Source organism: Pseudophryne corroboree, chromosome 2 (genome assembly GCF_028390025.1).
Source record: "Pseudophryne corroboree isolate aPseCor3 chromosome 2, aPseCor3.hap2, whole genome shotgun sequence".
NCBI lineage: Eukaryota > Metazoa > Chordata > Amphibia > Anura > Myobatrachidae > Pseudophryne > Pseudophryne corroboree.
In genome coordinates this window covers 933273233-933287572 of record NC_086445.1, presented here as the reverse complement: position 1 = coordinate 933287572, position 14340 = coordinate 933273233, and the positions used below count along the sequence as shown (strand labels likewise).

General features: G+C 41.8%; 2 protein-coding genes across 6 annotated transcripts in view; one reads left to right on the top strand and one right to left on the bottom strand.

Moving 5' to 3' along the window:
- CMSS1 (cms1 ribosomal small subunit homolog) overlaps positions 1-14340 on the bottom strand; it is a 600650-nt gene that overhangs the window by 335275 nt on the left and 251035 nt on the right. The window lies entirely within an intron of this gene.
- FILIP1L (filamin A interacting protein 1 like) overlaps positions 1-14340 on the top strand; it is a 504217-nt gene that overhangs the window by 259966 nt on the left and 229911 nt on the right. For 3 of the 5 annotated variants that reach the window (XM_063956250.1, XM_063956251.1, XM_063956252.1), the window contains one exon: positions 381-559. In XM_063956250.1, coding sequence (XP_063812320.1) covers positions 381-559 — 179 coding nt within the window. Of the gene's footprint in view, positions 1-380; positions 560-12504; positions 12554-14340 lie in introns of those variants that run through there. The other 2 variants (XM_063956254.1, XM_063956253.1) reach the window with 2 other exon arrangements.

The following is a 14340-nucleotide window of genomic DNA, read 5'->3' as shown; positions in this document are numbered from 1 at the left end:
ATCTGTATGCTGGAGCATTTAACCAGTTTTAACGGATAAATGCCAAAACCGCTCCTGATCAGGTGAAAAAAATAGTGTGTGCACACACGTTATATAATTCCCGACCTCCCAACCCCATTTTAGTGATCAGAAGAAGGTACACACCGAGCAAGAAATCAGTGTGTACGGGTGCGCACTGATCTGATAATCACTGTGTACAATCGGAGTGTTTTTCGGATCGGCAGCACCCGTCAGATAGGGTGTACCAGCTACACTACAACAAAACTCCCCAAGTTCGGTTACCTGAAACACAGTGTTTGGTAACGATCCCCACTCGTTTCTAGTAAGATGGTGGTCTAACATGAAACACACAGCTTACAAATTCCACTTGTGATTTACAGCTAGATAAAGTTGTGGAGAAACACAAAGAAACACACAAGCGGATGCTGGAGCAGCTTCTACTGGTGGAAAAATCCCAAAGACAAACGCTGTATGACTTGGAGGATGAGAAGAGGAAACACACGGAATACATGGAAAAGAGTGACGAATTTACCAACTTACTGGAGACAGAGCGAGAAAGGTAGGAATACAGTGACTTCTATCATATAAAAGCAAAAGAAAAAATGTTCTTTAAAAGAAACAATATTATAATGCAAAATAAATCCCAGCTACCCAAACAGCATGATTTCTCCAGTTATACTGTAACAGCATATTTACAGTCATTCTGGCTGCCCCATGCGGGTGGGGGCAGCCAGGTCGGTCACACAGGGTGTGTGTCCTCATCATGGGCGGGCAGTACAGGGGCGTGGATCCTGTCAACCACTATTCAATGGTGATTACCACCACTAAATAGCGGGAGCGGGACTATGATGATGCAAATTCAGGCCGCCAACGTTGCAGGTCACTTGAGGGGGGGTGGATAAGGTAGCTCCGGGAGACTTGCCTGCCCTTCCGGGGGGCAGGGAGCGCCACCCATTTTCTCTGGATCCTCCTGGCCGATCCTGGAGAGTAAGCAATTATGTGTAACAGATAATATATAATGGATTTTTCTTGTTAATAATATTGCAGAAAATAATGTTTTGTATCCGCTTTCCAACCATAACTCGTAGCTAGATGAAATGTCTGGAAACCATCTTACAATTGTTAAATCATTATAACATTTTTGTCACTCAAGGACTTCATCAGGGGGTGATGAAGTCCTAGAGTGACGAAACCGGTTGGGCGTGATTTGAAGGACGTGAGTGACGTCACATGCCAGGTCCAGTGGAAGCAAGATGAGCGAGTGTCTATGCTGGTTGCCGCATCTGAGATCGTGGTACCTGCGGCAATCCGGAGGCTCTGTAATGCGGTTTTCAAGCGGTTGATTTTAAATTGTGATGTATGTATGCTTCTATTCTTTAGTAAAATTACAGTATACTATATATATATATACACACACACAGTTTTATATATATATATATATATATAAAACAGAGGTTGTCTGCACTCACAATTCAGTATAAGTTTGCTGGGGTGTCACTCAATATTTCATAATGTCAAAGACAAATTCCTTTCTCCATGAATACATAAAGATCCTGTATAGAGTGCACTCACCAGACGAATTCTGAAGCCAACAGGGATTTATTGAAGCATCATGTACAACATCACACCAACGTTTCGGTCCTATTCGGACCTTTGTCAAGGGCCGAATAGGACCGAAACGTCGGTGTGATGTTGTACATGATGCTTCAATAAATCCCTGTTGGCTTCAGAATTCGTCTGGTGAGTGCACTCTATACAGGATCTTTATTTATATTATATATATATATATATATATATATATATATATATATATATATATATAGTTAAAAAAAAGGGCCAGCACACCATTTATATTAAATAGTCCTAAAAACAGTCCATAAAGTGCAACTGCAAGTGAAAATAATACTTAGCAGCCAGGATGGTCTAATTGAATGCCAGTTGCTAGGGGTAACCACATGCTGGAAAAATGACAAATCTGCGGTCCGACAGCCTGTTTCGGTGTGCACCCCACGCCTTCATCATGAATGGACATTGAACTATTAACAGGATTATGTGCCATTAACTCGTTGGGTTTGGAATGTAAAATGTGTTCAGCAATCTCTTAGACTATATATATATAGATAGATAGATAGATAGATAGATAGATAGATAGATAGATAGATAGATAGATAATGAAATATATATAAGCAGCATACGGGCAGCACTCCAGTTGCATATGTCCTCGATTCTGGTGCCCTCCTAGGTGTCTCATTGCTGGGACGAAATATACACATATATACATATACATACTGTATTTATTATATGTGTGTATGTGTGTGCGTGTGTGTGTGTGTGTGTGTATATAGTATAGATAGAACAGTGTCACTGTCACCTTAATGATAACAATTATCAGTGACCAGCGAAACTGTTCCCTGGCAACCAGGAGAAACAAATGAAAACTTGTGCATCATATTAATTTACATATATGAAAAAGCAAGTCACTAGAACAATCTGTCAGGCCATTTACAGTCCTGCTTGCCCACAACTAATATCCAGCTTGCCATTTGTATGGTTGTGCACAGATATAACTATTGTAAATAGTTACAGAATAGTTAATAATGAAAAAGCTGTAAATATCAGTTTAGTTTTAAAGTTGTGTTCTGAGCAAGAATGATTCTCCAGGAAGAGTACCTAAAGCCTAACATGTTTGTAATATCAAATACCTATGTTATAGAGGGAAGCAGATAACATACAGCCACTCTGGATCCCGGCAGATCACAATACAGACACCGGAATCCCAACAAGCGGTGAAATGCAGATGACGGAATACCGGCGACACAGGCTTTTCCCACTCTGTGCTATTCTCCCGCTGCGATCAGCACCGTGCCCACAAGGGGCTTTCTAGCGCTCACCCCACTGCCTGCATACTGGTGGACGGAATGCCGCTGTCGGTATATTGATGGCCAGCATATCATACTGAATCCGTTATAGATTCTACAACATCTCTCACACTCCCTGCAGGCTATATACATTCTACAAAATATATTTAAACAAGGGAGCGCTAAGAACAGGGTCAGTTTAAATCACACATTTATTACAATCCACATATAAACAGCAAATAAAATCAAGGATAATATCCGGATATTAAAAACAATATAGTGCACTCTTTATTTAGTCCCATGCCCTGAGCTCGAATTAGTAATTGTCTATTCACACGGATAGATCCGTACAATCTCCACTGGTACGCATTAATTGTGTCCAATTGTAACCATGCTGTCTTGATAATTAATTGGCTTTAGACAAGGCAACCTTCTTATTATTTGTATCCAGCAAAAATGTATCAGTCACTGGAAGGCTCCTTAATAGATAGCAGTAGGGGGAGAGCGCTGTGTAGTAAATGGATGCACAGCGGTATGCTACGACCCCCTACGTCCCAGCCGCAGCACGTCTTTTGAAAGGTTACTCACAGCCACCTCTGCTTCCCTCGGGGTGCAGACCGTTTTGCACTTGGTCCTGCTGTTGCTTTATCCCCGGTCAGGTTTCCATTGCGCTGCGTGCGGTAGTGGGATCCGTTCGTGAAAGAGCTCCGGGCACCGGAATCCAAGTAGTGAACGCCCCTCTTACGCGTTTCTCCGCCCACGGGGCCAGCGGTTTCCTCAGAGAGTTATCCCAGCAGTATAACCAGTCCCTTTTTATGCTGGGATAAGCCAATCATTATACTGATTGATTAAATTACACTCTGCTGTTTTAAATACATGGAACTTACTTAATATAATTGTTTAAAAGCATTTAAATCATATATAAAAAGTGTCAACAGTTTCTTATGGTGGTACAAACATCATTCAACAATCATATATGCATATGTTCGATTTAAACAAAACGAATCATTTTGATTTAACCTAATTGAACCCAATTATCTAAAACTGACCAGGAGAAAGTCAAATCAATGTTGGAAGCTCATTCTCAAGTGAACTGCTCTCGTGGCTCAGAGGGAGCTTCACCAGCTCATAGATTACACAGCCTCCAAAACCACAGGATCAATTCCATCATATACCTAATTTTCTATCAGAATCATATTTCGGATATTTATAGCTTAATTAATTTTTATTATTAGGTTTTCACACCTCCATCATCCACTACAAATATCTCTTCAATGATTCAATAGATACCTGATGATATTTGTATCTCATCATTCCATTGTTATAATGTTAAGAGATTATTCACCCTTTTTTTTTATATTTAAAGTTATAATTAGGGAATTATTGAATCAAGGTAAAACAGAAATATAATTATCACTTTCTGCAAACTAAAGTACATTTTAGTATACAGTTTTCTCCTATTGGCAGAGATTTTAACCATAAAGGAGCCGGAATCTATTGGAATGGAAGAAGGAAAGAGAGGGGAAAAAGGAAGGAGAGGGGAATAAAATAATAATAACAATACCCCCAAAAAATTATGCATGGAGTCTAACAGCCTCCAATGTTATTCAATTCGATATTCTCGTTGAGGCCATCTGGGGTGAGGGTCCCCAACGAGAAAATCCAGAACGCCTCTCTTGTGCACAGGCGATTAAATCTATCACCTCCTCTTGGGGTAGGTGCTATAAATTCAATGCCCTGCACCTTAAGTACATTAACGTCCCCAGCATGACAACATACTACATGTTTTGAGAGGCTGTGCTTGTAATTTTTCTTTATTACATTTCTTCTATGTTCAAGGAACCTTGTGTTCAAGCTCCTAGTGGTCCTTCCCACATATTGCTTACCACAGGTACAGCTAATCAAATATATGACAAATGTCTGTTGACAATTAATGATTGTTTCTATCTCAAACTTCTGTCCTGAAGTGAAAGACTCAAAAGATGCACTTCTGTTAACAACATGTGGGCAGGTCAAACAATTCTTTCTACCACATTTATAACAACCTCTTAGTGTTGTCAACCAATTATCAGAAAGGGACGTAGCTTTTCTCTGTCCTTGGTAGAAACTTGGAGAGATATAATTCTTAACATTCTTCGCTTTCCGAAAAACTACTTTTATTGACTCCCCTAGGCATGGGCACAGTGTGGCATCCAGTTTAAGGATTTCAAAGTTCTTGGTTAACACATTCTTAATTTCCTTAGAGCAGGTATTATATTTAGTTATAAATGGAAGTATCTTATCATCATTCACAAATACATCAGCGGGTTTAGTCCTAACATCCTTAGTGTTGGACAAAAGAGAACCCCTGTCTCTAAATGCCGCTTTCTCTAGTGACCTCTCCAGTAATCCCACCGGGTAATCTTGATCTAAAAAGGCATTAGTTAATATAGCAGCATGTTCTTGGAAACCACTCAGTTCAGTACAATTCCTCCTCATCCTTAGATATTGTCCAGCTGGTATATTATCTTTCCATTTCTGACTGTGACAGCTATTATAATTCAAATAGCCGTTACAATCAACATCCTTCCTATAAGTATTAGTTTCTATCCTACCTTCCCTGACCGAGAGGGCGATATCCAGATAATTTATGTGTGTAGGGTGACAAGAATGTGTAAATTTAAGTCCAAAAGTGTTAGAATTAATATAAGACATAAAAGCAGAAACACTAGAGACCCCGTCCCAAATAATAAAAAGATCATCTATGTACCGACCATATAGCACCAGGTTCGCCCTATATGGACCCCCCCAGAGATATTCCTCTTCGAAGAGGCCCATATATAAATTGGCAAAGCTAGGGGCGAACCTGGTGCCCATGGCGGTACCGTGCACTTGAAGATAAAACTGTGAATCAAATAAAAAATAGTTGTGAGCTAAAATGTATTCTATTGACTCTAATACAAACTCACGTCGTTCTGGCATCAATCCCACATCAGCATTGAGAAAGTGACGACAGGCTTCTATACCCTCACTATGAGGGATGTTGGTATAAAGCGATTCTACATCGCAAGTCAAAAAGACATAATCCTGTTTCCACTCCATCCCTCCCACTAGATTTAAAAAGTGGGTAGTGTCCCTGATGTGGGATCGAAGACCAGAGACGTGAGTCTGTAAAAAAGAGTCAACGAATGCTGATAGGTTAGAAGTGAGGGACCCTACACCAGAAATTATGGGACGACCAGGTGGTGCTACCAAGGATTTGTGGATTTTGGGAAGGTGATAGTAAGTGGGGATAATAGGATGAGGGTTGAAAAGAAACATAAATTCATCTTTAGTAATCGCTCTCTCGGTCAGGGCCTTGTCCAGGAGGGTCCTCAACTCAAATGTATACTTCTCAGTGGGGTTCACACTTAGTTTTTGATAATAACCTCTATTAGAAAGCTGCCTAAGTGTGAACCCCACTGAGAAGTATACATTTGAGTTGAGGACCCTCCTGGACAAGGCCCTGACCGAGAGAGCGATTACTAAAGATGAATTTATGTTTCTTTTCAACCCTCATCCTATTATCCCCACTTACTATCACCTTCCCAAAATCCACAAATCCTTGGTAGCACCACCTGGTCGTCCCATAATTTCTGGTGTAGGGTCCCTCACTTCTAACCTATCAGCATTCGTTGACTCTTTTTTACAGACTCACGTCTCTGGTCTTCGATCCCACATCAGGGACACTACCCACTTTTTAAATCTAGTGGGAGGGATGGAGTGGAAACAGGATTATGTCTTTTTGACTTGCGATGTAGAATCGCTTTATACCAACATCCCTCATAGTGAGGGTATAGAAGCCTGTCGTCACTTTCTCAATGCTGATGTGGGATTGATGCCAGAACGACGTGAGTTTGTATTAGAGTCAATAGAATACATTTTAGCTCACAACTATTTTTTATTTGATTCACAGTTTTATCTTCAAGTGCACGGTACCGCCATGGGCACCAGGTTCGCCCCTAGCTTTGCCAATTTATATATGGGCCTCTTCGAAGAGGAATATCTCTGGGGGGGTCCATATAGGGCGAACCTGGTGCTATATGGTCGGTACATAGATGATCTTTTTATTATTTGGGACGGGGTCTCTAGTGTTTCTGCTTTTATGTCTTATATTAATTCTAACACTTTTGGACTTAAATTTACACATTCTTGTCACCCTACACACATAAATTATCTGGATATCGCCCTCTCGGTCAGGGAAGGTAGGATAGAAACTAATACTTATAGGAAGGATGTTGATTGTAACGGCTATTTGAATTATAATAGCTGTCACAGTCAGAAATGGAAAGATAATATACCAGCTGGACAATATCTAAGGATGAGGAGGAATTGTACTGAACTGAGTGGTTTCCAAGAACATGCTGCTATATTAACTAATGCCTTTTTAGATCAAGATTACCCGGTGGGATTACTGGAGAGGTCACTAGAGAAAGCGGCATTTAGAGACAGGGGTTCTCTTTTGTCCAACACTAAGGATGTTAGGACTAAACCCGCTGATGTATTTGTGAATGATGATAAGATACTTCCATTTATAACTAAATATAATACCTGCTCTAAGGAAATTAAGAATGTGTTAACCAAGAACTTTGAAATCCTTAAACTGGATGCCACACTGTGCCCATGCCTAGGGGAGTCAATAAAAGTAGTTTTTCGGAAAGCGAAGAATGTTAAGAATTATATCTCTCCAAGTTTCTACCAAGGACAGAGAAAAGCTACGTCCCTTTCTGATAATTGGTTGACAACACTAAGAGGTTGTTATAAATGTGGTAGAAAGAATTGTTTGACCTGCCCACATGTTGTTAACAGAAGTGCATCTTTTGAGTCTTTCACTTCAGGACAGAAGTTTGAGATAGAAACAATCATTAATTGTCAACAGACATTTGTCATATATTTGATTAGCTGTACCTGTGGTAAGCAATATGTGGGAAGGACCACTAGGAGCTTGAACACAAGGTTCCTTGAACATAGAAGAAATGTAATAAAGAAAAATTACAAGCACAGCCTCTCAAAACATGTAGTATGTTGTCATGCTGGGGACGTTAATGTACTTAAGGTGCAGGGCATTGAATTTATAGCACCTACCCCAAGAGGAGGTGATAGATTTAATCGCCTGTGCACAAGAGAGGCGTTCTGGATTTTCTCGTTGGGGACCCTCACCCCAGATGGCCTCAACGAGAATATCGAATTGAATAACATTGGAGGCTGTTAGACTCCATGCATAATTTTTTGGGGGTATTGTTATTATTATTTTATTTCCCTCTCCTTCCTTTTTCCCCTCTCTTTCCTTCTTCCATTCCAATAGATTCCGGCTCCTTTATGGTTAAAATCTCTGCCAATAGGAGAAAACTGTATACTAAAATGTACTTTAGTTTGCAGAAAGTGATAATTATATTTCTGTTTTACCTTGATTCAATAATTCCCTAATTATAACTTTAAATATAAAAAAAAAAGGGTGAATAATCTCTTAACATTATAACAATGGAATGATGAGATACAAATATCATCAGGTATCTATTGAATCATTGAAGAGATATTTGTAGTGGATGATGGAGGTGTGAAAACCTAATAATAAAAATTAATTAAGCTATAAATATCCGAAATATGATTCTGATAGAAAATTAGGTATATGATGGAATTGATCCTGTGGTTTTGGAGGCTGTGTAATCTATGAGCTGGTGAAGCTCCCTCTGAGCCACGAGAGCAGTTCACTTGAGAATGAGCTTCCAACATTGATTTGACTTTCTCCTGGTCAGTTTTAGATAATTGGGTTCAATTAGCTTAAATCAAAATGATTCGTTTTGTTTAAATCGAACATATGCATATATGATTGTTGAAGGATGTTTGTACCACCATAAGAAACTGTTGACACTTTTTATATATGATTTAAATGCTTTTAAACAATTATATTAAGTAAGTTCCATGTATTTAAAACAGCAGAGTGTAATTTAATCAATCAGTATAATGATTGGCTTATCCCAGCATAAAAAGGGACTGGTTATACTGCTGGGATAACTCTCTGAGGAAACCGCTGGCCCCGTGGGCGGAGAAACGCCTAAGAGGGGCGTTCACTACTTGGATTCCGGTGCCCGGAGCTCTTTCACGAACGGATCCCACTACCGCACGCAGCGCAATGGAAACCTGACCGGGGATAAAGCAACAGCAGGACCAAGTGCAAAACGGTCTGCACCCCGAGGGAAGCAGAGGTGGCTGTGAGTAACCTTTCAAAAGACGTGCTGCGGCTGGGACGTAGGGGGTCGTAGCATACCGCTGTGCATCCATTTACTACACAGCGCTCTCCCCCTACTGCTATCTATTAAGGAGCCTTCCAGTGACTGATACATTTTTGCTGGATACAAATAATAAGAAGGTTGCCTTGTCTAAAGCCAATTAATTATCAAGACAGCATGGTTACAATTGGACACAATTAATGCGTACCAGTGGAGATTGTACGGATCTATCCGTGTGAATAGACAATTACTAATTCGAGCTCAGGGCATGGGACTAAATAAAGAGTGCACTATATTGTTTTTAATATCCGGATATTATCCTTGATTTTATTTGCTGTTTATATGTGGATTGTAATAAATGTGTGATTTAAACTGACCCTGTTCTTAGCGCTCCCTTGTTTAAATATATTTTGTGCTTTTTGGTAATTGGTGGAACAGTACCACCGGTGGGAGCAGTAGAGATTAGGTGTGTTTTTTAATCAATTATGGGTAGTAATTAACAGATTTCTTGGTGGTATTATCATAAAGCGCTGTGTATTTTAGAAATATATACATTCTACACTGTATAAGTCCCTTATGGTACAGCCTGTTTATGAAACAGAGGACGTTAGGAGAGAGAGAGCATGCTGGTTTCATTATGAAGAGACCTTTCCGATGAGATCTTTACTAACAAATAAATGTAACCTATTTTATAAGCAGACAGAGGGCCTAATTCTGAGTTGTACACTAGGCCGATGTTTTTGCAGTTGAGCGACTATCAGCAGACTGCGCGTGTGCTGCGATAGCACTGCGCATGTTTAAAAGCGATTCTGCTTGCAGTAAGGATTTATTTGCAGAGTGATTGATAGGAAGGGACCGTTTTGGGCGTGGTAATGGGGAGTAGCGGCAGAAACACAGACGTGTCATGGCCATTTCAGTCATCTGACGTCAGCTGCGATAATGTACACAGAGAAACATGGTGCCTGCGTCACTACTGCCACGGCCACTCTGCGTAGCCATAGACCTATTCATGCAGTTGATGTTTCCCGTTGTTGCGCATGGGCTGCGAATGTGTACGCTATTGGGAATGGGTTTTCAATCTCTCTAGTGAGCGGCTCATTTCTGGGCAGCAGCAGCTGCTAACATTTAGCAGATCCGTACCAGAGAAAATAGCAAATTGCATTAGGGTACAACTCTGAATTAGGCCCCGTGTTGTTAATGGGAGAAACCGTGTAGTGAATGCAAGAACATGCAGAAAGCAGTAAATACATTGCCTATATATATATATATATATATATATATATATATATATATATAGTTGTGGGCCCTGGCGTCGGTTGAGGGACCTAGGCGTATATGTGGCACCCCATTAGAAGTAATTTCTCCTTTTTGATCCCCATCCTGGTGCTAAGCATGACCAATGTCTATGTAGCAGATAATTTCCTGATTGGTAAGTGCTGTCTTCCCACAAGATGGGAGAGGGTTAGGTGTTAAAGTGAGCGGAATTGTGTTCCGTCAGTTCCATTTGGAGACGGAACCAGTTACGGCTCATCTAGCCTAGAGAGATGCTGGGTGCCCGCTGAGATATTGTTACCAGCGGGCACCCAGCTCCTTCCCCACAGTGGCAGCTCCAGAGCTCTGGTTTCAGAGTCACGCAGTGTGCACTATGGGACAGACGTCATGACGTCTCTCCCACAGTTCCGAGGAGCAGGGCTTAAAGGTGAGTATTGTGTTTATTTATTTATTTTTTGTGTGTGGGGGGCACTACCAAAAGGGACATTAATACTGGGGGCATTACTAGGGGCACTACTACAGGGGTCATTACCAAAGGGGCAATAATACTGGGGGCAATACTACAGGGGGGCATTACTAGGGGCAATACTACAGGGGGCATTACTGCTGGGGGCACTACTACAGTAGGCATTACTAATCGGGAGCTACTAATAGGGGCAATGCATAAGGGGCATCACTCCTGGGGGCATAAGGGGCACCACTACTATGGGCACTGCATAAAGGGCACTACCACTATGGGCTATGCATAAGGGGCACTATCACGTGGGCATTGCATAAGGCGCACTACCACTACAGTGGGCATTGCATAAGGGCACTATTGCTGTAGGCATTGTATAAGGAGCACTACTGCTGTGGGGATTATGTGCATTAGTGGCACTACTACTGTGGGCATTGAGTCAAAGGGGCACTACTGTGTGTCATAACATGAATAAGGCACACTACTATGTGGTGTAATGTGAATAAGATTGTGCTACTGTGCGCCGTAATGTGAACTGGAGATACTATAGTGTGACCACGCCTCCATTTTTGAGACCACACCCATTTGTGCGGTGCGTGATGTCTCTTTATTTAGTAGGCGCCGGGAAAGGGGGGGAAGTTCCACCACCTTTCTAGGACCAGTTTAAGCGCTGGAGAGGGGTATTAACCCTTTAAGATAAAGTGGAAAAGTTGCGCATAGCAATGAGTCAGCTTCTATCTATAATCTAGCACAGTCTATAACAGTGGTCTCCAACCTCAATTGGGGTGTGAGCTACTTTCGGAAAATAAAACCTCTGAAGGAGCTACCCCCTCCCCCAATGCGCGTACGTTCCTGCAAAAGTGGATGTGGCCTCACAACTACAAGTAATGCCCCCCCGCGTAGTGCCAGATACACAAATAATGTCCCTCAGCAGTGCCAGATACACAAGTAATGCCCCCAGCTGTGCCAGATAAATAAATAATGACCCCCAGCAGTGCCAGATACAGTGCCCCCACCTGTGCCAGATACAATTCCCCCTGCAGTGGCATTTAAAATGCCCCCCGCAGCGCCAGATAAAATGCCCCCCCGCAGTGTCTGATACAGTGCCCCACACAGTGCTAACCCTTGCTGGCTTCTTCTACTGCCGTCGGTGCTGCTCCTCCTGTATGAGGGACGGAAGGGGAGGAGAGCGCAGTGCGCGCCTCTCCTGTGAAGTCCGGAGAGCGGCTGCGGTGAGGGTGACAGAGTCTCCGGCGGCGGGCACTTAAAATATGTTGCCGGTAAGTGAGCCAATTAAAACTCGCAGTCCGGCAGCCAATCAGGTGCCGCCACTGCCGGTCCACGAGCTCTGATTGGCTGACGGCCGGCACTATATTAAAAATTAAGGGAGGAGTGCCAGTGACTGCCCAAACCCGTGCGCTCTGTGAGCTACCGAAAATACTACGGCGAGCTACCGATAGCTCGCGAGCTACGGGTTGGAGTACACTGGTCTATAAAATGACAGTTGGAAGCTGGTTGCTACGGCAGTTTCTCTTTATCTCTCTCAAAGGTTTGATGCATCACCCTTTAACACAGCACAATGTGAGCTAATGCATCTACGTATAAGCAATGTCTTACCCCTAACATGCGGACTACTTTGATTATAAGAAACTGTTCAGATTATAGAACAGGGGCAGACACAACAATGGTATACATCAGGAACCAGCCAGGAAAATCTAGTAAGTTAATACTTCCAGCAGTCATTTTAAGCACATTGAATAATGGGCTTATGGGAATTGTCTAGCCCTGAAAAAGAGTGAAATGGTAATTCTACATGTGTATTAAATGGTGAACTTGTTGATCTCCTTATGCATGATTTTAGATTGTCCATAACAGTGATGCTTTTATCATAGCTCCATGATTGGTCTATGCCAACTTTGTCTGGCTTTAGTGGCCTGCTAGGCTATAGAAGCATACCTGCCAACATTGGCAATTGAAGAAGAGGGACTCATGCGCGCACATGGGGGCGTGGCCTAAATAAAAGGGAGCGTTTTCGTCACTAAAGGGGGCATAACCAGCGCTCAGTGAGCAGCTGGTATGCCCCCTCTCCCTCTATCTTCACTGAATAGACGTCTATTCACCGCTGCTTTGCTAAGCAGGGCAGCGATGACAGGAGCTTCCCAACTGCCCCCCACCCTGGGACACTGCGGCCCCTGGGTGGGACAACGGGACTGTCCCGCGAAAATCGGGACAGTTGGGAGATATGTAGAAGTGCTGTAATAAAGAGCAACCATTTGCAACAACCGCAATTGTTTTACACAAGCTCCCAAAACCTGACCCTCCCGTTCATGTTCTTGGTATCAGTATCACACGCTTAGCCTGTCAAGCGAGTCTTATTACACCACAGTAATCTCAAAGCACAAACGATGATAAATGATGCATAAATACAAATGGCAGAGATAAGCAAGCTCTGAGATCATGTGTAATATACACACTTAATTTTACAGAAGCACAGTATATATAATCAGCAGCGATCAGCAGTTTGCAACGCTTGATGTTTCCGTGACGGAACTTCTGGCAGAAACACTTTGTTTTAGGCTGTTGATAATGTTTCTAGGCAACATTTGCAGGACGTTTATATTTAAAGTTTTAGGATTAGGTTCTTTACTTATTAGTCAATTTTCCGTGTCAGTTGTTGATTTTACCTTTTAATGTAAAAAACATTTCCTTCTCAACAGTAGCACTTCTATCTCACGGCAAATCTTCTCCCACAACCTTAGTAAACGCTTGACGTATTCTCTGAAGAAATTCTGTAGACTGACAAAGATCTAAGATATTTTTAGAACAGTTACCAATGTATGCACTTTAATTGCTAGACCTCACTACAGACTACTGTTTAAGTGATGGGCGATCAAAACATATCTCCATATCCAGTGCATTTCAATGTATGAGAACCAGTACAAGCATGCACAATCTATGGAGAGAATATAAAATGCTTCTTCCAGACTAACCTGTTCACATCAATTAAACGTGCCACTGAAATGTACTGGGATGCTCCCTAACCCACGTGTACAGTATTCTCAGCAATACAAAGGTTTCATTTTTCAGGCAGCTCTTGATCTTCATAGTAGTGGAAAAAGAACTAGATGGCCTGCCTGATGCTGAACTCATGGGCTACTATTCACGTACTGTACTTCCACTTGCTTCATAAGTTTTTAATACGCATTTTTAATCACTTCTGTATTCTTTTATAGGCTCCGTTTCTTAGTAAACAGAAGAACATTTTCCAAAGTTTACTGCAATACTGAGCAAACCTTTCAGTCAAAGTTCACTTTACTGCTGGTTAAGTAGCGCGATAAGTCTGAATGGTGAAAGATTATCGTACGTTATTTATACAGCGCCAACATATTACATAGTGCTTTCAGAGAATGTTTAGTCACTTCCATCAGTCCAGGCACTAGTGCCACTTACAGACTAAAGGTGCATACACACTGAGCTATTTTCCCTGTGCCAGCGATGTCCAGGG